We start from the raw sequence: 25,754 nt of genomic DNA, 5'->3' as shown, positions 1-25,754 counted from the left end.
TTGGTGCCAGGGGAATCTATGAGCACCTAGACTTTATTATTGCTGTCTCCTACAGCACAATCTATTGGCTGAATCAGAGATAATGGGGTCTCTGATATAGTCAAAACAGTTTGGCCTCTAGAACATGGAGCATCATGGAAAAAGCAGAGAAATGAGTTGGAGAGACGGAGGATAGCATATAACACAAGGGAACTTAAAAGGAAAATCATATTCATAGTAGACAGGAATAAACAGACTTGAATGAATAGGCGTTGCTCAGAACAACTTAAGTGGAGGAGCTTGCTGATAGAGGAGAGTATATAATTTCAAAAACAGGCTTTCATATAATTGCTCCTCTGGAAGATCCTTAAACACTGGAAACACATATCCACCTCCATAAAATGATTTGAGGAAAAAAAAAGTGTCCCGATGAAAGGAATGTGAGTGGCTAGGACGGCTTTGAAGGGCCCTTGTAATTTGAGGATTCAGTGTTCCAGGAGCCATGGAAATCAGGGAACAGGACCTCCTGCAAAATATTCACAACTCTTTGAAATGGAAATTAGGCTGTTCCAATTTCAGAATCAAATTAAAGCAAGTATTCAGGGTGTTAGCAGGCAGCACTTGAGCCTGTTTGAAGCAGCCCAGGAGGGAGGGAAGCGTGCTTTTCCCCGGATGAAGCAGGATCTCATGCAGTCTGTTTCCATCTTTACTTTTAGCACCTGCTGGCTTGGAGTGGTGTCGCGCAAGCAATCAGACGGTGGGGTGGATGTGCCAAGAGCCTGACCTCCCCATGTCTGCTACCCCTCCCCCTACAACCCATGACAGCCTGTCCTGATATAGATGGGACCTGGGACTGGTTTAAAATGACAGGCTCAAGTTCTTTGAGGAAGCGAAGACTAATTCAAAGGAGCAGCCAGACAAGCGTCCTTTCTCTGCAGGAATAATTACTATCCCCCTTCACCATGGCCCACCTGGGAGCCCATTTTGCCTTTAGATCCCGTTGGCAGAAGACCGACGACGAACTCTGTCGTCATAGCATGTCCTTTATCCTTCACAAAGCCATTCGCAATGACTTCTTTCAGAGCTACCTCTACCTGCTGGAAAAAATTCCCCTGGGTAAGTGAGTCAGAGCTGGTAGAGGAGGGACAAGAAGGAACTTGATGAGTTGTGTGAAGTTATGGGAAGACTTGGAGAGACATAGGGCAGGGGGCTTTTCAGCTAAGGAGGACCCAGACCAGTGTCAGTGGGTGAAATGCTTCAGTGACATTCTTTTATGGAGAGGTGAAGATGGAGTGCCACCTGGCAAGGCTGAACTCTATTTCAGGGTTTTCATGGCCCCTTAGGCATAGTGACTTGCTGCTCTAGGGGGAAGCTGAGGGACTACAAGGTTTAGAGAAACTCAATTCTTGAGTTGTCAATGTTGTGTTTTGCTCAAGTTGTGAAGTTAGGTAACTCAGAGTTGAGACTATTAATGTCGTGTTAAGCAAAAATTGAAAACAGAGATTATGTGATGAGGGATCAAAATATGCTTGGGGCATGCATGAATGTGTAAGTGTGGTGGCGAAGGTGTGTGTGTGTGTGTGTGTGTGTGTGTGTGCGCAGTCTGTTCTGCTCTGTCACAAGTATCATCAGAGAACTAAAGAAAGCTGATTGTAGTTTGTATTTTTGATATCAAGGGATAGTAGTCTGCCTTCATTTTCGGTTTTTCCCCCAGTTTCAGGGAAATGGGACAAGAGAGCTTATCAGTGCTTGTAGAATGCTTTTTCAACCTGTGTGAAGGTTCAAACTTCAGGACCCTCTAACCAGCACTCAAGAGGAAACAACTTATGATTAAGCTGTGAAGTGCCCCCTTCCTGCCTCTTTGATTTATATTTTCTCCCAGTGAAAACAAGAATGCTGTTCTCAGCCTTGGTCTGTTTGCTTAAGGTTGGCTGAAAGCCCCATTGTGTACTTGCTTTGGTCCCAGTTTCCTGCTGTGGAAAGAACTACCTAGTGCTTAGCGTTACATTCAAGAGTCTGGATGTTAGCAGGCATCAAAGTCTTAGTTTATAAAATTACTTCTGAGAGGTTTTAAATTCTAGTCCTGTAGGTATGCTCATCTTATATTTACACAGTTTTCATATGAAAATATGTCCAGCTACACTACGTGTAAATATCACTCCTCTTCCCCTCATTTCCCTACATCTTCCCTACAATTTTATTTTCTAAGTGAAAGAAAGAAAATTCAGAGCTGTGTTATCTATTTAGAGAGAGTAACACCCAAGCAAGCTGAAGATATCTTCCATTATGATAAATATATCTCTGAAGATATCTTCCATTATGATAAATATATCTCTGAAGATATCTTCCATTATGATAAATATATCTCTGAAGATATCTTCCATTATGATAAATATATCTCCGTCATCCTAAGAAAAAAACAAAAAACAAAAACAACTGGGCTGATCATTTGGAAAGTTATAATGCTCTGGTACCTCCAGATACAGGCAAATCACTGACTTCTGGGGGACAGTCTATGGGGTACAGTTCAATAAGAGTCTTTGGCAGCACTGTGTAATTTAGACTGGAGAAAGCTATGAATTGTAATAGCTGAGAAAAGATTCACTAGTGGACAAATGACAGACAGACTTTAAAATGGTTACCAGACAGAAAAGGGACTTATTTCTAAATGCAGCGGTAAATCAGATAAGAATAAGACAATCTCAGCTCAAAATTGGATGAGAATTAGTTTGAAATAGTCTACCAGTTACATTTGGTCTTAAATATTTTGTCTTGTTTTTGTTTCTTTGAGACAGGGTTTCTCTATGTAGCCCTGGCTGCCCTGGAACTCTCTCTGTAGACCAGACTGGCTGAGAATTCACAGAGCTCTGCCTGCCTTTGACTCCCTAGTGTTGGGACAAAAGGTGTGTCCCACCCCCACTGCCTGGCTATCTTTTCTAATGTAATTAAAATGTATCTAATCTAATGTAATTATTTTGATTTTTACAGAGGTTTTATTTTTATCCATCTTTCCTCCTTCATAATTGTGTGAATGGTTGATTAATAATTTGCAAAAACTGATATTTCAGACAAAATAGTCCAAGGAAGCCCAAAATAAAATGTAGGAAAATTTATAGCATTTCTGCTTAGGGTTTACTTTTCAATCTCTGTTCTTGCCTCAACAGTGGCTTCTGAGAGGCTGGGAAAGTTCCTTTAATGAGTGCAACTGGAATAAAATCAGTTTACTCCAGGCCAAAGTCAGATTTATCATTACTCAATTCTCCATAAATGAACACTCATTGTCTCTATTCTGGTAATTCGGCCTGGGTATTAGTTTTTTTCTGAGAATTAGTAAGGTGGTTGTATCTACAATACGTCTGTGACAACAGTAACAGAGGTTACAGGTATTAGCTGGTATGGGTTAGACTCTGCTGCAGTAACAAGTAGACTCTGAGATATCATTGGTTACACCCATGTTTTACTCTTGATATCATTTTTGACACACCTTATAGGAATATAGGGATCCCGGATGCTCCAGTCTCCATCAGCCAGATAACACTCTTCACCAAGGTAAAGGAGAAAAGATGTGAATAAAGATGTAGCCGGTCTGGTAGCTTTAAATACATTAGCCCCAAATGACATGCATTTCATTTGTTTATAATCTATTGCCCAGAAATATAAGATTATGTGTGATGTTCATGTATATATAATCAGTAAGTTCTTCTGTTATGAAGAAAATCCATTGCTGTTTAGAGATGGTTCCATCAGACACTTCTTTCTGATCAAGCCAGTCATATTCTGGGCAAGAGGCAGTCAGAGAATTACAACTGAATAAGTGTTATGGTCTTAGATTAGTCAAGCTAGAGAAGGGATCTTTTTGCAAGTTAAATGCCTCTGAGTATCGTTTTCTTCAAAAAGGTAACAGGGGATCTAGGAGAATCACATGCAGTATACATGCAAAAGACATCAGTTTTCAGTGGGTGTTAGATTTTCTTGCTTCCCCTGTGCCAGGCCTCTTTAATGTCACCACTTAACTTTTTTTTTTTTTTTGAGCAGGAATTACCAAAGACGATAAACTTAATATGTGCAAGTTTTCAGGCTGTAGCGGATATTATGCCTTTTAGGTTGGAAATAAAACAGGCAACTGAGATGCTGCCTCCTGGGCCCACAGCAGTGTTTTTAGTGTTTGGCGTCCCTTGTCCTTAATGACTTTAAGAGTTCATAAAAACGAAAATAGAACCTTTTTATTAAAAAAAGTGAGGGGACCCTTCCTGTAGGGTCTGCACAGAGGGTTTGTTGTTTAGGGATAATTATGGAAAGAACTGTGGTTAACCAGTTCTTCCTTTGATTCCTTCTTCCCTTTCCCCTACCCTCCAATTGGCTGTCTAAGGCAGCCAGTTTTGCTCCAGTTTACTATGTCATAAGATCTGTCATGGAAGCCTTCCCTCCAGCATCCCTGACTAGCTTCAGTGATGTATGAGATGTAAAGAACTGAAGTGTTCAATGGAAGGTGAAGCAATGCTATTTACCCTAAGAGACTTCCAGAAAAGGACAGAGAAGCATTCTACTCTTTAGCGTTTTACGTTTTTAGAAACCTCAGTTCATTGTTACAGCATCCTATTTGGTGTATTCTTAGCTTCCATAACTTATATTTGTAGAACTAGGCACAGGAGGCAGACGGTTTGCCAATGGTGGGGTGGTATGTGGTAGGGCAGGATTAAAGCCCAGGCATAAGTATCTCAGCCCCCTTTTGAGCTGTTAGCTAGCCTATGTGAATGGACGCTCAACCAAAGTGGGCAGTGAGGTGAAATTTTCCACATATATTTTTCAGTTTGAGAACAATAGAAAGCATTGCCTATGAAGAAAATTGACTTTCTGTGGGGATCCAGATGGTGAGCCACTGAGTAGGTTCACATAACTCAGTGACATCAGCTTGCAATTCATTTGGAGATTTGGGTTGCAGAGTTTCCTAAAGATGGCCATTCACAAACAGGAATTGGTATAAGAAAAGATGTTAGTGTAAGTCTTTAGTTTGTTTATAAGTTCTTCAAGGGACCTGTACATAGCCCAATTGGAGATGTTTACATAAACTAACTATCAGTAATGTTCTAGCACAACCACATTTGTTTTCCATACATGAAAGAGAGCAAATGTCAGTTGTTTTATTTGGAGTCTGTACCTCCTGGACATTGTCATTCAGAAATGGTTCTGGGTGATCTTGCAGAAGGACCAAAACTTTGCTTAACACAAAAACTTTGTTCATGTAGGCTTGTCTTGACTTGCTGCAATATGTCTTCTGCTAAGTGAAACGGTTCTACTAAGCCTCACCCTTTCAGTACTCACCTGAGTGATCACTCATTCTAGTCTTCTAAAATATTAAGAGTCAATCTTACAGGATTAAAAGAAACAGTGTGAAACTACCCAGGATAATTCCAGGCACATAGGAAGTACTCAGTGTGCATCACTTCCCTTCTATCAGGAATTCCTGCTAGAAGAATAACTTTGAGGAACCTTAAGGGCAGTGGCTGCCTATTGACTGATATGATTAAAAGAGAGACTTACTAAAAACATTTTCATTAAAACACTTAGAATTATGAATTCAGCATACAGCTCTTTAGTATAATTGATTTTAGTCATGTGAGTGGCATTAATACATGATTCATTGCACAATTAAGATCATCAAAATATGATGTATGAAATTCTTAAAGAATTAATTAAATAGCATATTTAAAAATTTAAAATCCTTGTTATTTTTGTAGTGCGAATGCTAAAAGGGCATTTTCCTCTTTAAAGAAATGAAGGAAAAATATCCTTTTTTTTTTCTTACCTGGTGCAGTTTCAGGTCAAAATGTAAGATAACAAAGCAATGGGTATTGTATTCACACAAAACTGGGATCCAATCTTACTAGTTTCTTCTATAGAAAGTAAATAAGAAATCAGGCTGAGCAAGCCATGGGGAGCAAGCCAGTACACGCTGTTTATTGCCCCTCCATGGCCTCTACATCACCTCCTGCCTCCAGGGTCCTGCCCAGTTTGGGTTCCTGTCCTGACTTCCTTCAGTGATGAACTTCAGTGAAGTTCATGTAAGTGAAAGCCAAATAAACCCTTTCCTCCCCCCCCCAAAGAAAGTAAATGTAACATTTATCTTACATTGTCAATGAGGTATATTTCTTGCCTGTATTTATATTTACCAATTAATAATATGGGTAAAGAAATAGGTGCCATTTTTTGACCTAGTCTCTATTGAAAACTATTCTCAAAATTTACAGACATTGCAATTTTGTGACAAAATACCACTACATGAATTTTCACAGTAAAAGGACATGATTTAGGCCAACATGAATGCCTCAGGAGTCGTTAGGAGCAGAACCTGGGATTGGCCATGACACCTCATATATCTTTCTTAGAGAAACGCATCTGTCAGTTGGGTGAAAATGAGACCTCAAGCCTCTAACCATAAAAGCTCACCTGGTGAAGCTGAAACCTGCTGAGCTCTGCGTTGACTTGAAACCAAAATGTTGCTGATGTAATGAACCGTGCCCATTTCTAGATTAAGGCACTTAATATACCCTACCAACTCCTCGGTGACTTAAGCATTTGATGATGACTATGGCGAATTTGCTGTTTTACATGGATCAAAAACATTGAGTGGGGTCAGCGAGATGGTTAGGTAGGTAAGTAAAGGTTGCCAAACCCAATGACCTGAGTTTATTTTATACACACACACACACACACACACACACACATATATATATATAATGCTTTAAAAGATTTGTATTTTAAAATGAACATTCATGTGTAATAGTTAATATACATTGAGGAGACATATAAATTATACATAAATAATATGGTTGGTCTCCAGAAAATTATCTGGTTTTTAGAAACTGATTCCTTATAACTTTCAGAAAAATCCATGCTCTGTCCGTGGTGACCCAAACATTAGTTCCAGTGCCTTCAAGTTGGAAAGTCTGAAAGTAACTCCACAATGAGAGCACAGTCCTGTGCATACGCTATCTATTGCAGTTTTGAACTTTTAGAATGAAAACTTGGGAGCATGTAACTGTTGACTTTAGAATCAAGTAAGGCCCTGCTCTACTGGTACAGTCTTTGCAGTCGTCTAAAGAAAAGCCAATGTTCCTAGGCAAGGCTAAACACTACTCTTCCTCTCACTCCCTCTACTTAAAAATTATGTCATATTTTGCTTTGCTTCATCTTGCAATAATAGCATGTTTGAGCCATTGTATATTGTACCTAGAGCTTTCAATCATACTATGAGCTAAAACATCTTTTTTTTTTTTTTTTGAATTTTACCAATGTGTCCTAGATTCTTGGCTTACATTTTCTATTGGCCGAACTCCAGCCTCTAATTTCTCTTGCAGTATGGACAGTTTTATGCCTGATCTGATAAGCAGTTGTCACTCTCGGATTTCTTTTCATTGGATTCCTGGGTTAATGACATCATCTTTCTGTATGCATCTCTTGATTTTATCATATGCTGGGTTGAAATAACAGCTTCAAGAAACTTCTGAAAAATGAATTCGGAGGAAGTGAATACTCTCTCAGTTAACCGAATGTTAAATTCTGCTTCAAAACAAATGTTCCTCAGAACACAAATGCCACTAAAGTCCATTCAAGTCTTTCTGAGGAAACGTGTTTTATTTGCTTAGTTTCAGCACTTTGTTTTGTAAAAGATCCCAGTTAAACTGACTCTGACACAACCAAAAGGGGCTTTTATTTACAGGTGTGTCCCTGGTTGAGGCAATATTTCTGCATACTAATAATAATACATTATTGTTTAGCTAAAATTCAAATAATTTTGAGTCCTTATGGCAACTCAATTTAAAGGTCAATTATTTTTTCTTTCCAAATGACATTACAGCCCTTTTCTTATTATTTCTGTGTTCATATTTTAAATGTAGCTGTAAATTTGCATTTAGAGAAAGTCCATCCTTCCCAGCGCTGGTTAGATCTTATGATTTCTTTCCGCTCTAGAATTTTCCTTCTGTTTAATAGTTTTCTTCCTGTAGAGCTTTAGACATTCTAAACTTTCTATGTGTTTTGTTTGGGGGCCCTATGGATTAGGGCATTTTTAAAATTTTGACCTTAATAATGTTTTGAGAATATCATACATAAGTACTGTATTTGAATAGTGACATACTTGTATATGTACTGCTTTTGAAGAAGTGAAACACAGGGCTAAGCAGGAAGAATAAATGAGAAAATTTCCATAAAGCACTCAGAACTAAGAGATCACACTTAGCACCATGTGGTGAGGTTATTTTTCCATTGTGCAAAATACTGTAAGACTATTTTGATAAGATGGTAAGTCATGCTTATTGAACTAGCCATTCAATTGTGAAAATTTAAAGTCAAAGTGATTTATAGATATGATTTCTGAAGATCATAGGGTTTAAATAGTTTTCTCCATGTTATGTTGCATGCCAATCTCTAGGCTAGAACTCAAATGCAGATATTTCTGATTTAATACCATTGTCTATGCTGGGCATGGCAGTGCAGGTCTTTAATTCCAACACTTGGGAGGCAGAGGCAGGCAGATCTATGTGAGTTTGAGCCAAGCCTGGTCTATATAGCAAGTTTCAGGGCAGCCAGACCTGCACAGGGAGGCCTTGTCTAAAAATCAAATCAAATCAAATCAAATCTATGCCTTTTCTTCTACAACATAAGTTCATGAAGTTTTAAGAAATTCATTACATTGTTAAAAAAACAAGCCTGCTATGCCATATACATATTAATAACCTTTGATAATATTTTCTTTGTAGTAAAATTGTATGCTTTAACAAGCCAAGTCATTGATGGTGAGATGCAGTTCTATGCCAGAGCCAAACTTTTCTACCAAGAAGTACCAGCCACAGAAGAAGGCATGATGGGAAATTTTATTGAATTATCCAACCCAGATATCCAAGCCTCTCGTGAATTTCTTAGGAAATTTGTTGGGGTGAGTTTTCTGACTGATGCTGGAGTAGAGGGCCAAGACCTGGTAAAGTCTGAGCTCACATGATCCTGTGTTGTTAAAGCCATGTAACCCAGCTGAGTGGTCAGCCGGAAAGCCTGTTTTAGGATGTTCAGAGAGATGGAGTTCAGCAAACCCTGGGCTTATGCACTTGGCACTGTACCGCTGTAGTAGCAGCTAATCTTGTGTGCTTGGGGGAAGGTGAGCTAGAAGTGCAGACATTACTGTTTGAGGATTACAGAAACATCTCCTTCAGCAGCTCAGAGGCAAACAGCTGACAGCAGACTGCTGAGAATTCATGCGTGCCTCAGGGAATTTCAGAATGATTTATAAAGTCTCTAAAATACAAATCGAATATAATAGGAAATGAATACATGCTTATATTCAGTTGCAAAACCAAGGATGAGCGAATCCTTTTATGATTTTTTTTATACACAGTTCAGCTTGTTACCTGAAAATATGTGATTTTTTTTTCCATTTTTTATTAGGTATTTCGCTCATTTACATTTGCAATGCTATACCAAAAGTCCCCCATAGCCACCCACCCCCTCTCCCCTACCCACCCACTCCCCTTTTATGGCCCTGGCGTTCCCCTGTACTGGGGCATATAAAGTTTGCGTGTCCAATGGGCCTCTCTTTCGAGTGATGGCCGACTAGGCCATCTTTTGATGCATATGCAGCTAGAGTCAAGAGCTCCGGGGTACTGGTTAGTTCATAATGTTGTTCCACCTATAGGGTTGCAGATCCCTTTAGCTTCTTTGGTACTTTCTCTAGCTCCTTCATTGGGGGCCATGTGATCCATCCAATAGCCGACTGTGAGCATCCACTTCTATGTTTGCTAGGCCCAGGCATACTCTGACAAGAGACAGCTATATCAGGGTCCTTTCAGCATAATCTTGCTAGTGTATGCAATGGTGTCAGCATTTGGAAGCTGATTATGGGATGGATCCCCGGATATGCTAGTGTCTACATGGTCCATCCTTTTATCTCAGCTCCAAACTTTGTCTCTGTAACTCCTTCCAAGGGTGTTTTGTTCCCACTTCTAAGGAGGGGCATAGTGTTCACACTTCAGTCTTCATTTTTCTTGAGTTTCATGTGTTTAGGAAATTGTATCTTATATCTTGGGTATCTTAGGTTTTGGGCTAATATCCACTTATCAGTGAGTACATATTGTGTGAGTTCCTTTGTGAATGTGTTACCTCACTCAGGATGATGCCCTCCAGGTCCATCCATTTGGCTAGGAATTTCATAAATTCATTCTTTTTAATAGCTGAGTAGTACTCCATTGTGTAGATGTACCACATTTTCTGTATCCATTCCTCTGTTGAGGGGCATCTGGGTTCCTTCCAGCTTCTGGCTATTATAAATAAGGCTGCTATGAACATAGTGGAGCATGTGTCCTTCTTACCAGTTGGGGCATCTTCTGGATATATGCCCAGGAGAGGTATTGCTGGATCCTCCGGTAGTACTATATCCAGTTTTCTGAGGAACCGCCAGACTGATTTCCATAGTGGTTGTACAAGCCTGCAATCCCACCAACAATGGAGGAGTGTTCCTCTTTCTCCACATCCATGCCAGCATCTGCTGTCACCTGAATTTTTGATCTTAGCCATTCTGACTGGTGTGAGGTGGAATCTCAGGGTTGTTTTGATTTGCATTTCCCTGATGATTAAGGATGTTGAGCATTTTTTCAGGTGCTTCTCTGCCATTCGGTATTCCTCAGGTGAGAATTCTTTGTTCAGTTCTGAGCCCCATTTTTTAATGGGGTTATTTGATTTTCTGAAGTCCACCTTCTTGAGTTCTTTATATATGTTGGATATTAGTCCCCTATCTGATTTAGGATAGGTAAAGATCCTTTCCCAATCTGTTGGTGGTCTTTTTGTCTTATTGACGGTGTCTTTTGCCTTGCAGAAACTTTGGCGTTTCATTAGGTCCCATTTGTCAATTCTCGATCTTACAGAGCAAGCCATTGCTGTTCTGTTCAGGAATTTTTCCCCTGTACCCATATCTTCAAGGCTTTTCCCCACTTTCTCCTCTATAAGTTTCAGTGTCTCTGGTTTTATGTGAAGTTCCTTGATCCACTTAGATTTGACCTTAGTACAAGGAGATAAGTATGGATCGATTCGCATTCTTCTACATGATAACAACCAGTTGTGCCAGCACCAATTGTTGAAAATGCTGTCTTTCTTCCACTGGATGGTTTTAGCTCCCTTGTCGAAGATCAAGTGACCATAGGTGTGTGGGTTCATTTCTGGGTCTTCAATTCTATTCCATTGGTCTACTTGTCTGTCTCTATACCAGTACCATGCAGTTTTTATCACAATTGCCCTGTAGTAAAGCTTTAGGTCAGGCATGGTGATTCCACCAGAGGTTCTTTTATCCTTGAGAAGAGTTTTTGCTATCCTAGGTTTTTTGTTATTCCAGATGAATTTGCAAATTGCTCCTTCTAATTCGTTGAAGAATTGAGTTGGAATTTTGATGGGGATTGCATTGAATCTGTAGATTGCTTTTGGCAAGATAGCCATTTTTACAATGTTGATCCTGCCAATCCATGAGCATGGGAGATCTTTCCATCTTCTGAGATCTTCTTTAATTTCTTTCTTCAGAGACTTGAAGTTTTTATCATACAGATCTTTTACTTCCTTAGTTAGAGTCACGCCGAGATATTTTATATTATTTGTGACTATTGAGAAGGGTGTTGTTTCCCTAATATCTTTCTCAGCCTGTTTATTCTTTGTGTAGAGAAAGGCCATTGACTTGTTTGAGTTAATTTTATATCCAGCTACTTCACCAAAGCTGTTTATCAGGTTTAGGAGTTCTCTGGTGGAATTTTTAGGGTCACTTATATATACTATCATATCATCTGCAAAAAGTGATATTTTGACTTCCTCTTTTCCAATTTGTATCCCCTTGATCTCCTTTTGTTGTCGAATTGCTCTGGCTAATACTTCAAGTACTATGTTGAAAAGGTAGGGAGAAAGTGGGCAACCTTGTCTAGTCCCTGATTTTAGTGGGATTGCTTCCAGCTTCTCTCCATTTACTTTGATGTTGGCTACTGGTTTGCTGTAGATTGCTTTTATTATGTTTAGGTATGGGCCTTGAATTCCTGATCTTTCCAAAACTTTTATCATGAATGGGTGTTGGATCTTGTCAAATGCTTTTTCTGCATCTAACGAGATGATCATGTGGTTTTTGTCTTTGAGTTTGTTTATATAATGGATTACATTGATGGATTTTCGTATATTAAACCATCCCTGCATCCCTGGAATAAAACCTACTTGGTCAGGATGGATGATTTCTTTAATGTGTTCTTGGATTCGGTTAGCGAGAATTTTATTAAGGATTTTTGCATCGATATTCATAAGAGAAATTGGTCTGAAGTTCTCTATCTTTGTTGGATCTTTCTGTGGTTTAGGTATCAGAGTAATAGTGGCTTCATAAAATGAGTTGGGTAGAGTACCTTCTACTTCTATCTTGTGAAATAGTTTGTGCAGAACTGGAATTAGATCTTCTTTGAAGGTCTGATAGAACTCTGCACTAAACCCATCTGGTCCTGGGCTTTTTTTGGCTGGGAGACTATTAATAACTGCTTCTATTTCTTTAGGGGATATGGGACTGTTTAGAAGGTCAACTTGATCCTGATTCAACTTTGGTACGGGGTATCTGTCCAGAAATTTGTCCATTTCGTCCAGGTTTTCCAGTTTTGTTGAGTATAAGCTTTTGTAGAAGGATCTGATGGTGTTTTGGATTTCTTCAGGATCTGTTGTTATGTCTCCCTTTTCATTTCTGATTTTGTTGATTAGGATTTTGTCCCTTTGCCCTCTAGTGAGTCTAGCTAAGGGCTTATCTATCTTGTTGATTTTCTCAAAGAACCAACTCCTCGTTTGGTTAATTCTTTGAATAGTTCTTCTTGTTTCCACTTCATTGATTTTGCCCCTGAGTTTGATTATTTCCTGCCGTCTACTCCTCTTGGGTGAATTTGCTTCCTTTTTTTCTAGAGCTTTTAGATGTGTTGTCAAGCTGCTAGTATGTGCTCTCTCCCGTTTCTTCTTGGAGGTACTCAGAGCTATGAGTTTCCCTCTTAGAAATGCTTTCATTGTGTCCCAAAGGTTTGGGTACGTTGTGGCTTCATTTTCATTAAACTCTAAAAAGTCTTTAATTTCTTTCTTTATTCCTTCCTTGACCAAGGTATCATTGAGAAGAGTGTTGTTCAGTTTCCACGTGAATGTTGGCTTTCCATTCTTAATGTTGTTATTGAAGATCAGTCTTAGGCCATGGTGGTCTGATAGGATACATGGGACAATTTCAATATTTTTGTATCTGTTGAGGCCTATTTTGTGACCAATTATATGGTCAATTTTGGAGAAGGTCCCGTGAGGTGCTGAGAAGAAGGTATATCCTTTTGTTTTAGGATTAAATATTCTGTAGATATCTGTCAGGTCCATTTGTTTCATAACTTCTGTTAGTTTCAGTGTGTCCCTGTTTAGTTTCTGTTTCCACGATCTGTCCATTGATGAAAGTGGTGTGTTGAGGTCTCCCACTATTATTGTGTGAGGTGCAATGTGTGCTTTGAGCTTTACTAAAGTGTCTTTAATGAATCTGGCTGCCCTTGCATTTGGAGCGTAGATATTCAGAATTGAGAGTTCCTCTTGGAGGATTTTACCTTTGATGAGTATGAAGTGTCCCTCCTTGTCTTTTTTGATAACTTTGGGTTGGAAGTCGATTTTATCCGATATTAGAATGGCTACTCCAGCCTGTTTCTTCAGACCATTTGCTTGGAAAATTGTTTTCCAGCCTTTCACTCTGAGGTAGTGTCTGTCTTTTTCCCTGAGATGGGTTTCCTGTAAGCAGCAGAATGTTGGGTCCTGTTTGTGTAGCCAGTCTGTTAGTCTATGTCTTTTTATTGGGGAATTGAGTCCATTGATATTAAGAGATATTAAGGAAAGGTAATTGTTGCTTCCTGTTATTTTTGTTGTTAAAGTTGGCATTCTGTTCTTGTGGCTGTCTTCTTTTAGGTTTGTTGAGGGATTATCTTCTTGTTTTTTCTAGGGCGTGGTTCCCGTCCTTGTATTGGTTTTTTTCTGTTATTATCCTTTGAAGGGCTGGATTCGTGGAGAGATAATGGGTGAATTTAGTTTTGTCGTGGAATACTTTGGTTTCTCCATCTATGGTAATTGAGAGTTTGGCTGGGTATAGTAGCCTGGGCTGGCATTTGTGTTCTCTTAGTGTCTGTATAACATCTGTCCAGGCTCTTCTGGCTTTCATAGTCTCTGGTGAAAAATCTGGTGTAATTCTGATAGGCTTGCCTTTATATGTTACTTGACCTTTTTCCCTTACTGCTTTTAGTATTCTATCTTTATTTAGTGCATTTGGTGTTCTGATTATTATGTGTCGGGAGGAATTTCTTTTCTGGTCCAGTCTATTTGGAGTTCTGTAGGCTTCTTGTATGTTCATGGGCATCTCTTTCTTTAGATTTGGGAAGTTTTCTTCAATAATTTTGTTGAAGATGTTTGCTGGTCCTTTGAGTTGAAAATCTTCATTCTCATCCACTCCTATTATCCGTAGGTTTGGTCTTCTCATTGTGTCCTGGATTTCCTGGATGTTTTGAGTTAGGATCTTTTTGCATTTTCCATTTTCTTTGATTGTTGTGCCGATGTTCTCTATGGAGTCTTCTGCACCTGAGATTCTCTCTTCCATCTCTTGTATTCTGTTGCTGATGCTGGCATCTATGGTTCCAGATTTCTTTCCTAGGGTTTCTATCTCCAGCGTCGCCTCACTTTGGGTTTTCTTTATTGTGTCTACTTCCCTTTTTAGGTCTAGTATGGTTTTGTTCATTTCCATCACCTGTTTGGATGTGTTTTCCTGTTTTTCTATAAGGACTTCTACCTGTTTGGTTGTGTTTTCCTGTTTTTCTTTAAGGACTTGTAACTCTTTAGCAGTGTTTTCCTGTTTTTCTTTAAGGACTTGTAACTCTTTAGCAGTGTTCTCCTGTATTTCTTTAAGTGAGTTATTGAATTCCTTCTTTATGTCCTCTACCATCATCATGAGATATGCTTTTAAATCCAGGTCTACCTTTTCAGGTGTGTTAGGGTGTCCTGGATTGGGCGAAGTGGGCGTTCTTTGTTCTGATGATGGTGAGTGGTCCTGGCTTCTGTTAGTAGGATTCTTACGTTTACCTTTCGCCATCTGGCAATCTCTGGAGTTAGTTGTTATAGTTGTCTTTGTTAAGAGATTGTTCCTCTGTTGATTTTGTTACCATCTATCAGCAGACGTGGGGGACAAGCTCTCTTCTCTGAGTTTCAGTGGTCAGAGCAGTCTCTGTAGGCAAGCTCTCCTCTTTCAGGGAAGGTGTACAGTTATCTGGTGTTTGGACCTCCTCCTGGCTGAAGGTGAAGGCCCAAAACAGGATCTTTCCCAGAAGCTGTGTTGCTTTGGCCAGGAAGGTGGCCAGTTGTCTGGAGTCGAAGATGTCGCCGCCTGAGAAGCTCTGTGGCTCTTGTCCGGAAGGAGGCCGGCCGTCTGGAGCTGAGGATGGCGCTGCCTCAGAAGCTCTGTGGCTCTTGCCGGGAAGGTGGCTGGTTGTCTGGAGCTGAAGATGGCGCCACCCAGAAGCTCTGCGACTCTCGCCCATCCCAGAAACGGCTGGCACTCTGTATTCCACACGATCACCCGTGCAGCCTGCCCTCCGCGGAGTCCCGGAGCCAAGAAGGCTCCCGCCGGCGCCTGTGCCACAAACCTCTCAGGCCGGGCAGACCCCCGTGCTCTCACCAGGAAGGTGGCCGGCTGTCTGGAGCTGAAGATGGCGCCGCCCAGAAGCTCTGCGACTCTCGCCCGTCCCAGAAACAGCTGGCACTCTGTATTCCACACGGTCACCCGTGCAGCCTGCCCTCCGCGGAGTCCCGGAGCCAAGAAGGCTCCCGCGGGCGCCTGTGCCACAAACCTCTCAGGCCGGGCAGACCCCCGTGCTCTCACCAGGAAGGTGGCCGGCTATCTCGTGATTATTTTATTATTCAGGATTTGACTGGACCTCTTCCTTTTTATAGAAGAAATTTCCAGGTCGTATAAAGACAAGACGGTAGAATGTAAGAACCAAAGTCCTAAGCTTTATAGAGTATCATGATTCTCCTACCTAATGTATAAACACCCCTGGGCATGTTACGTACATGTATTTAGCTTTAGTTTTTTCATCCATGGCTAGAAAGTAACAACAGAATCTGTCTGATGGAGTAATATGAAAATCAAAGAAGACTAGAGTTGTTAGGCACTTCAGTTAGTGAACAAGATGAGCATAGAATAAATATAATGTGTCTATTACTAATAATACCATGATGTCTTATTGTGAATTCATCACACATCATACAACGTAATTTGCTTTCAAGTTGTCTTAATCCACACAATAGAGCTGCTGGTGGTCTTACTGAAGAAGAAACTCCTAATTGCAAGCAAAATTTGTTGTAATTCAACACAACGTCCTTGTCCTTTGACTAAAATGTGGGTAATGTTTTATTTTGGTGAAGGAAGTACTAGCAATATTTAGCTTTAGAGTCATGCTGTCAACTTTCTCAGAAGGATAGCCTGAAGACTATCCGTGGTGTTGAAGTGAGGTTCTATTCCTTCTAAGCTTCCCTGCTGCACCTTGTATCTGAGTTGTGAATCTGGGAGTAGAGATCTATGGTCAGGATGAGATGTCTACCAGACCCATCGTCTATGTGATGTAAGTTACAGCCACAGAAATCTGAAAAGTGGAGAATTTATGGCATCATGGATATTTACATGTCAGAAGAATCTGCAATAGTTCTAAACTAGAGCCAATGACTGATTTCATGACAGCCTTATTCTAAGAGGGTGAGTTTGCCAAGCCTTTCAGGAACACCATCTGTTTACTCTTTATAATGCAAAGGTAAGGACTGGTATCAGCTCCTCTTCTCTAGTTGTGGAAACTGAAGCTTAAAGGGATGGAAGAAATCCTTAAGATTGCACACAGTTAGTATCAGTCCAGCCAGGTTGGTCTTACACCAAATTCCTTGCTCTCAATCACGTTATTTTCACCCCATTTGTTTCATGAAGAAGAAAAAAATCCCTGATTTTTGATCACAGACTATAGACCCCAACCCTCCTCTCTTCTGCCCTTAAGCAGTCCCTCCTGCTTGCCTCATGGTGAGGCCAACTTTGATCCCAAGATACTTCAGAAGCCTAGCTTGTAATCCAGCTGTCTTGTCACTCCACGAGGAATGCCAAGCTGACCACGGGTATTCTAGTCAGACAGAGCCCAGAAGCATGCCTCTGGACCTGGGAAAGGAAACATTGCATGCTTGCATATTTTTGTTGGAAAAGAGGCAGGCTGCTCCTTTCAAACAAATCCAAGAGCCCTTCTTAGTAGACAAGGCTCATTGTAAAGCTGTGACCTTGAACTAAGACAAAATAGTCTGCTTAAAGGAATGCTATTTTAGTACTTTGACCTTAATGATCTGCTAAATTAGTATCTAGGTCAAGAAACAGGGAGTTAGGGGATATGAGTATCTGACATGATTTATTTGTGTGTCAACTGGGAAAAGGCAGACTGTTTAATCTAAAGCTTTGCTTTCCTTTCAACACTAAGTGACAAGGGACGGTGGGAAAAGCTGTTTCATCTGGTTGCAAATGGATTTGCTTTAGACAACCCAAAAATGGCACCAGGATGAAGGCAGCATCCCTGATAACGAATAGGATAAAGTGGTACTACATGAGAAGGATTGGGCATTTGGCGTGTTTGTTTTCTTGGATAGTTGCTAGAGATTTGATGAGAAGAATGATGAGATTTGGTTTGTAGGGCATGACTTTTATACAGCAATGTGAATCACATGCATTTTAGTTTTCAGATTCACTGACTGGTCTTAAGATAATGCTGTGCAAAATAAAACAATTAGGCATGTTAAAAACAAAATCAGCAGAAGGAAAAATGCTTTTTAAATTATCTTATACGAATCCATAGATATGAACTTAATAATGAATGAAAGTGGAAATAAGAGTCACCTTGTTTTGAAATCACACACGGTGTGAGACTGTACTCACATTTGTTCAGGGCATCCGATTTCAATCCACTCACAGTTTCTGCAGTCATCGAGCCCCAGAGGTGAGAGCAGATTCAGAGATCAGTCTCTAAATATCCCTTCTCAGAGGTGCTGCCTGTGAGTGACAGAGAGAAAAAGAATAACACTGCCAGGTCAGGGGAGGCAGTGCCAACCACCCAGGACAAAACAGAATAGAGCTACAAGGCGGTGGTCAGAGAGGCTGCACCTGGGTGAAAGGAGCATTTGTGTCTGTTTAGTAAAAGTTTCAAGGATAGCTGTAACCAAACATGAAGTGCCTGAATTGAGGAGACAGAATTGAAGAGGGCGGAGAAAAAAAAAATCATTTAGGACACTGATTCTCAACCTGTGAGTCGTGACCCCTTGAGAGGTAACATATCAAATATCCTGTATATTTGGATATGATTATTAGATTATGATATTATTAGATATTATTATGATTCAAAACAGTAGAAAATTACAGTTATGAAGTAACAAAATAATTTTATGTTTGGGGCCACTACAACATGATATTAAAGGGTCACAGCATTAAGGAAGGCTGAGAACCGCCATTCTGGGAAGTTCTAGTTTGAACATTTCACCTCAGTCTATTTGTATAAAAGGCAGTGGGACTAAATATCATTCAGTTAAAAGCCTAAGCTTTTGCCCACATCCTCTAAGGGCTTCCTTGAAGAGTCATGGGGAGGCCGAGAGCAGGGCCTCTTCACGAACTAGCTTCATATTACCTGTTCACTAACAAAAACATGTTCAGGGACTTCAATCTTAAGGTCTCTTAGCGCTCTTTTTCCATGGGTTTACTTCTCTCCCTTTGGTAACTAATTAGTTAATTTATTCATTTTTTATGTACCAATATCAGACCTCCTTTCCTCTGGCAGCTTCTCCCCCAGTTCCTCCCTCCACTTCTCTGAGTAAAAGTAACAGTAACTGGACGACTAGGTGCATCCTCTCTCACTGAGGCCAGACAAGTCTATCCAGTTAGGGGAACAGGATATACAGGCAGGCAACAAACTCAGGGACAGCTCTTGCTCCAGTTGTTGGGGAACCTCATGAAGATCAAGCTGCACATGTGCTGTATATATGCAGGGAGCCTGGGTCCAGTCCATGCTCAGTCTAGAGTTGGTGCTTCAATCTCGGGGACCCCCAAGGATCCAGGTTAGTTGACTCTGTTGGTCTTCCTGTGGAGTCCTTTTCCTCTTGGGGTCCTTCAATACTTCCTGCAACTCTTTCACAAGACTCTCCAAGCTCCATTTAGTGTTTGGCTGTGGGTATCTCTGTTTTGGTTAGCAGTTGGGTAGAACCTCTCAGAGGACAGTTATTCTAGGTTCCTGTCTTCAAGCATAAAAGAATATCATTAATAGTGTCAGGGATTGGGTCTTGTCCATGGAATGGGTCTCAATTTGGGACAGTCATTGGTTGGCCATTCCCTCTGTCTCTGTTCTTTGTTCCTGAACATCTTGTAGCCAGGACATATTTTTAGCTGAAGGTTTTGTGGGTGGGTTGCTGTCCTTATCCCTCCACTGGGAGTCCTGACTGGCTATAGGAAGTGGGCACTTCAGGATCCATATCCCCCACTACTAGTAGTTTCAGATAGAGTCAGCCCCATATCCTCCCTGCCCCTGCGCCCCAGGCCAAGGTCTCTGGCATGTCGTGGAGATACACCCTCCTCCGATTTTCATTGTCTCTCTTCCCTGCTCTCTCTACACCTGATCTCCTGGCCCTGCTCCTCTCCCCATCTCCTCTCCCACCCAGTTCTCTCCCTCCGCCCACTTCTGATACCTATTTTATTTCCCTTTTGAAGAATGATTCAACCAGCCTTCCTTGGACCCTTCTTGTTATTTGGGTTCTTTGAGTCTGTGATTCCACTTCTAAAGCCACTTGTTCCACAAATGATATCAGCATGACCAATAATGCTGCTCACAACCAAGCAATGCCAGGAAACAGTTTTAATGAGAACCTCCTATTGAACCCACCAGTTTCTATTAAAGTCATTGCTGATAACTTTATAATAACCACTCCATATTTTCTCCTTTTGTGATTTTATATAAAAGATTATGACTTTCACAAGACTTTAAATCAGTCATATTTATGTTATATATACTTGAACAAGAGAGGAGCCCAAGTGAATGCAGAGATGGTAAGCACATGGCAGTGTCCTACTGCTTCAATTCTTAGACTCAAGGTCTTGATCTTGATCTGCTTATCAAGATCAGCCATAGATTCCTTTCCTGTCGAGTCTGAATGAAGGCTTTGAGTCCCTTCAACTGTAACACATTAAGGGCTCCTAACAAAGGAGCCAGCCTTAGCACTGTAGGCGATCTTCCTGCTGCAGTCTGGGTTTGGTTCAGACAGTTCCCACACACACACTAGTTCTTGCCATTAGCTACGTAATACTAGAAACTGGCATTTTCTCATCTCCAAAAGGGGAATCATCATCAGCGTCATCTTACAGAGGCTTCTTCTGACTGTTGTAATTATTATGAATATAAAGAACATGTGACAGATAAATACTCATTTATTACAGCCCTTGCTCCATTTGAGAAGACATTATAATTGCCCCCTTTGCCCTTGTCATTGTGCCTCTCTAGCATAAGGGAAGCCCCTTGGGTGTACTGGAAGGCATATATATATATATTTAATGTTTCCTTCTGCTCATGTTTGCCTTTGATCTGTAGCCAACTCTATTTCTCATCCTTAGTTCCTGAGAAATCAAGAGTAGGCTTTCTCTGTAAGATCTTGATTGTTAGCTCCAAGTATCCCATTACTGTAATTTCTAGTGCAAACCTATTCAGCAGCCATCCCAATCATGATGAATAATTTAGACCAGCTGAGTCTTTCTTCATAAATCCAGAGCTTTACTTTAATTGTATAGAAGCAATTTTGAGAACATTTATATTAGCTAACTTCTCCATATCCACCACCTCTCAAATCCCTTTCCTAGTTAATGTAATGCATAGCCTTACTCAAAGGTTTATTCCAGTAAACATATAGTTTCTTGTACAAAAATAATAATAAAAAAAATCCTTTCAGCATTAAAGGAGACACGGACTGAAAGGATGATCCTTTATCCAGATGTCTGTGTTGTGTGTTGGCAGAACTTTATTTACAGTACAATCCTGGTGAGACAGACAGAGGGACAATGGCTATTCCTCAACTGGGGTCTCAAACTTTACCACCCAAAGAAAAGGACTAAATGATTCTTAGTCTCAAAACCCAGGTTAGAAAAACTATAATTCCAATCATCCCAGCAGGAATTTGAATGTTTTCATAAAGTGCATGTCTAGAGCAATTATGAAAGTCATCAGAAGTCATTGATGGGCTCTACCCCACCTCTGCATTTTTCCAAAGTAATAACCTATTGTTCACATCCATTTAGCTGTAATGCTCATAAAAGCTATTCTTCATAGAGTTCTTCGTGGTTCACTTCTTGGAGAAAATTACCTTGAATTGGAAGCCAAGATAATAGTTTGTGATTCTTGTTAAAGAGATAAATTTGGGAAAACCAAGCAGAACTATAAGTATTTGGCTTTGGGGGGGGAGGGGAATAATGAAATGTTCTCTCTATTGATGCAGTAGTAGATACTTACCTATAAACACGTGTACAACAAATATGTTGAGTCACACACATAAATGAAACATTTTATAGTCTAAAATTGAGCCAAATAAACTTATTTTAAAGAAATAATTGTAATGCCGAGACTCGAGGTGAGTCTCTGTCCTTGAAGTGGCCCACAAGGTATTTTTCTGCAGGGGCCAGGGAGAGCGGGAACTGGCTGCGCCTTGGACTGCGGTTCTGGAATAGGAAGGGTCAGCAAGCACGTCTTGTTGCCTGTTTTCAGCAGTGTTGAATTGGTGGACATGATGGAATCCTTCCTCCTTGAAGCCCAGAGCTACTTGCAGGTTAACGAGGACAAAGTTGAAAGTTACCACTGCTACAGCCTGCAGGAGTTCACGCCCCACTTAGGGAGATATGATGTCATCTGGATTCAGTGGGTCTCAGGTCAGTGTTGCACCTCATAGCTTCCGCCCTTCCCCATTTCCTCCTTAGGAAAGGTGACACTTGGGACTTTCAACACGTTTTGCTAGCTCAGGCTGTCATGTGAACTCCCAACAACTCTGGGCCCTGAAGTTCTCTTAACATTGCTGCACAAACTTGGCAATTCTTACCCCTAGGGATAGAGCTGGAGCCTGAAACAGCCTACATCTTTGCAGAAATGTAAATACTTGAAAACATTGGACCCATAAATGGTTAATCCTCATTATTTATTGGTAGAACTAAATGTTCTGAGACTTAAATCCTTAGGAAATGAAACAGCAATGAATTATATTCTCTCTCTCTTCCTCTCCCTCTTCCTTTTCCTCTCTCCCTCTCCCTCTCTCTCTCTCTCTCTCTCTCTCTCTCTCTCTCTCTCTCTCTCTCACACACACACACACACACACCACAAACCCAATTGTGTTGTATAAGGACATGAAATAGCTCTGGGGGGAGGGCAGTAGTGTCTAGTGCCTATTAGGCACACAGTCCAGGTAGCATGATAAAAATACAAAAGAATAAAACCCCTAATGTTTTCAAAGTCTCTTGCAACTAAAACAGTTCAAGCTATTAAGCAATTTGTATGAGTATACAGAGGACTGTTTTGATTCTTAGCCTTGTTTTCCTTCCAACTCACTGCCCTCTTGCCCTGTTTCTCTACCAATCTGACCCTACTTGCAGGGTACCTGACTGATAAGGACCTTCTTGCATTTCTTTCCCGGTGTCGAGATGGCCTGAAAGAAAATGGTGTTATCATACTGAAGGACAATGTGGCACGGGAGGGCTGTATCTTCGACCTGTCTGACAGCAGTGTGACTCGGGACATGGACATCCTTCGAAGCCTTATTAGGAAGAGTGGACTGGTGGTTCTGGGCCAGGAGAAACAAGAGGGTTTCCCAGAGCAGTGTGTTCCGGTGTGGATGTTTGCACTGCACAGTGACAGGCACTCTTGATCAGCAGTGGGAATGAGCCACCAGACTGAACGATGGTGCTTCGGAATTGGGCGTATCTCCCAGGCACCCTGTGTGATGGAGACAGATATGGAAAGAAGGGATACAATGCATGTCTAGAATGATTGATGACGTAGTATGTACGAGCTCTTGCTACCATAATGCACACACTGTGATGTGTGCACATTTAGATGCATACTCCCTGTAACGAGACGTTCACAAATGCTGTGGATTTTTTCTGAGAGATGGAGTCAAACAACAGGATGGTGCTTCAATAAGGTGCATGTTTACACACGCCTTCACTGCACAAGTGTGTATATGAAGACCTGAGAAAGAAATGATGCTTACAAATAAGAGTCTGCGTTAGTCACTGACGATTTGTGTTTACAATCTATCACAGAACAGAGTGGAAAGTCTAGACCACTCTTTCTGTTCCTCTATCAGCTATGTTACACTCTTTTCCTCTTTGCTGTTACAGTGTCTCTTGAAGAAACATCTTGACCTAACTAAGAAGGGACTGGTCAAATAACCCCATGAATACAAGTCTATTAATTTTGTCTTTAGCTCGTTTTTTGGCAGAAAAGGTATATGGTTTCTCTTTCTATTTTGGGTCAGTTTTACTACCAATGATGTAATATGGATGTAATTTGATAACTAATGCTTGCATTACCATGATGTGGAAGTGTCTCCTTTCAGGAGAAAATGTTACACACTCAAGTTTCACCCCGACCATATAAGTAAATGTTGTCAATGATCTAATTTTAGCCACTGGCTTTCAACAGTGCCTGCTTCTTTGCATCTGGTCCTCATTCCTTGAATGAAATGGATGTACCTTGAGAGAGAAACATCAAAAGAAACAGGCAAATGAAATGATGCATACAGACTGACTTAGCTGGGTTCACAAAAGGCATTGGTTTAAATAAAATAATCTAAAATCTTTCAAAAGGAAAAAATGAAATTCAGTTTTCATTAGCATAATGTTTAAATATGACTATTTTGTCTTTAAAACACTTCAGCACCTTTATGTTAAAGCACAGTGATATGTCTTGACCCCGAAATTCAATTTAAACTAAGAAGATCTACTGCATAGCTATGATAACAGCACAGAAAACATATTTCTTAAGTCATAGCTCTAGAGGAATAGAAAATTGTTACAGAATATGACAAAACTAATAATAATATAAAATAATAAAAACTATAAAATTTAACAACACCAACAACAATAATAATAATACAACTGTTACAGAGTATGACAAAACTCCATTTTACCCTTCATAAGTTTTGTAATAAATTAGCAATACCTGGTTTTTTTTTTTTTTTTTTGAGACTGACTCAAAGGATTTCTTTTATACCAGCAACTTTAACTCCTTATCCCTTCACTTCTACATTTTATGACTGGCATTCACCCTTCTTCCTTGTTAGGAGTTTTTAGAGCTTATTGTGTGAAGACAGTTGCCTAATAGATACCAACAGATGATGATTAACTCTGTTGAGTCTTTGAGGTTGATATGAAACCAACCAGTCCTCTTTCTCTTGCTGAATCAAATCATTAACCATTCTACCTAGACATGTCTTCTGATTTGTACTACCCTGCAAACGTTCCTGAATTCTTTATGTGTCCTTAATTTAACCAAGAGAAAAATTGAAGGTGAACATTGTCACCAGCAGCTCTGTGTATTGTTAGTCACAGGCATGAGAGAAAACTAACAACAAAATCAAAACCCAAAGCAGTACTGGTACCAGGGGACCATAACCAGATCAAGCTGTCTTAATAGGTTATGTTAAAGTTCGGATGTGTTTTTGAAAGAAATAAGAATAAGGTTTGCTTGGAGGTTGCAAGCAAGGAACTTCCTTTTCTGGTCTGGTCCGTATAATCATAGAGCCAATGGACTTCCAGTGATACTCAGGTCAGGTCGTTCAGTCAAAGGAAGCAATCCAAACAGGCTGCTTATGTTCATCTGCACATCTGGAAGCCAGTGGTCTAGTTGGTAGTTTACTATAGCTCCCAAATACCTTCATAGTCCAGCTGCCTCCAAATCAACTGGAGAACTTCATCAGAGATTTCCCACCTCCCATCTGCATTTGTTTCTAGGACGCAGGATCAGATTATTGTAACTATTTTAATACGTCATTAAACTGATCCTTGGAACCAGTTTTGTTGGAGAACACCGGTAGAGAAGGACTCAGGGACCTGGTACTTTTTCCCAATTGATGCCAATTATTCTGAAATATGATCTGACAGTTCCACACATAATCTTTCAGTGACACCCCATTTACACTCACACCATGGATTTCCAGCTCTTGAGAATGCCGTATAATAGCTTTATAATCTCGCATTGGCTTCGTTCTCTGGCCTATTTTACCACCCTTCCACAGCCGTACCTATTTAAAATCCCTTACTCAACTCAAGATGTATGACTTAGCTAACATTTACAGATGTCACTTCTTAGGCATAGAATAGATAGAACTCATTTTCATTTGTCCCAGAATGATTAGACAGCATTGATTTCTTAAAAAAAACAAAACAAAACAAAACAAAATGACTAAAAAACCCAAAACAAACAAACAAATCCCCCAAACCCACGACCACTGCCATCAACTTTTTTTTTTTTTTTTTTAATACACCTACCACAGTTGCTGGGCTTTCTCTACTCTGTACACCATACTGTGGCATTCATAGATCTGTTTGGTTATCTTAGATTCTGAGCTCTTTGAGGGGATAGTCATGACTAGAGCCTCAGTCTGGACCAGAGACCTTAGTCTACTGCAGCAATGCA

General features: G+C 40.3%; 1 protein-coding gene across 1 annotated transcript; it reads left to right on the top strand.

Annotated features, from left to right (window-relative positions):
* The first annotated feature begins 764 nt into the window (after positions 1 to 764).
* Positions 765 to 23,004, top strand: Mettl11b (methyltransferase like 11B). The gene is made up of 4 exons (NM_001143956.1): positions 765 to 1,095; positions 8,739 to 8,914; positions 21,745 to 21,994; positions 22,709 to 23,004. Exons 1-4 carry the CDS (start codon positions 942 to 944, stop codon positions 22,978 to 22,980), a joined length of 852 nt encoding a protein of 283 aa, NP_001137428.1. The 5' UTR covers positions 765 to 941; the 3' UTR covers positions 22,981 to 23,004.
* Positions 23,005 to 25,754: the final 2,750 nt, after the last annotated feature.

The sequence above is a fragment of the Mus musculus genome, chromosome 1, assembly GCF_000001635.26.
Source record: "Mus musculus strain C57BL/6J chromosome 1, GRCm38.p6 C57BL/6J".
In the NCBI taxonomy this organism is placed as follows: Eukaryota; Metazoa; Chordata; class Mammalia; order Rodentia; family Muridae; genus Mus; species Mus musculus.
Note: the sequence above shows the minus strand (reverse complement) of the source record. Positions and strands in the feature narration are given on the sequence as shown.

Bases quoted from the DNA above. Each gene is read 5' to 3' on its own strand.
- Mettl11b (NM_001143956.1), top strand. From the start codon at position 942: ATGGCCCACCTGGGAGCCCATTTTGCCTTTAGATCCCGTTGGCAGAAG. The intron at 1,096-8,738 runs GTAAGTGAGTCA...TTTTCTTTGTAG, and splicing joins GCTGGAAAAAATTCCCCTGG to TAAAATTGTATGCTTTAACA. The intron at 8,915-21,744 runs GTGAGTTTTCTG...ATTTTTCTGCAG, and splicing joins TTCTTAGGAAATTTGTTGGG to GGGCCAGGGAGAGCGGGAAC.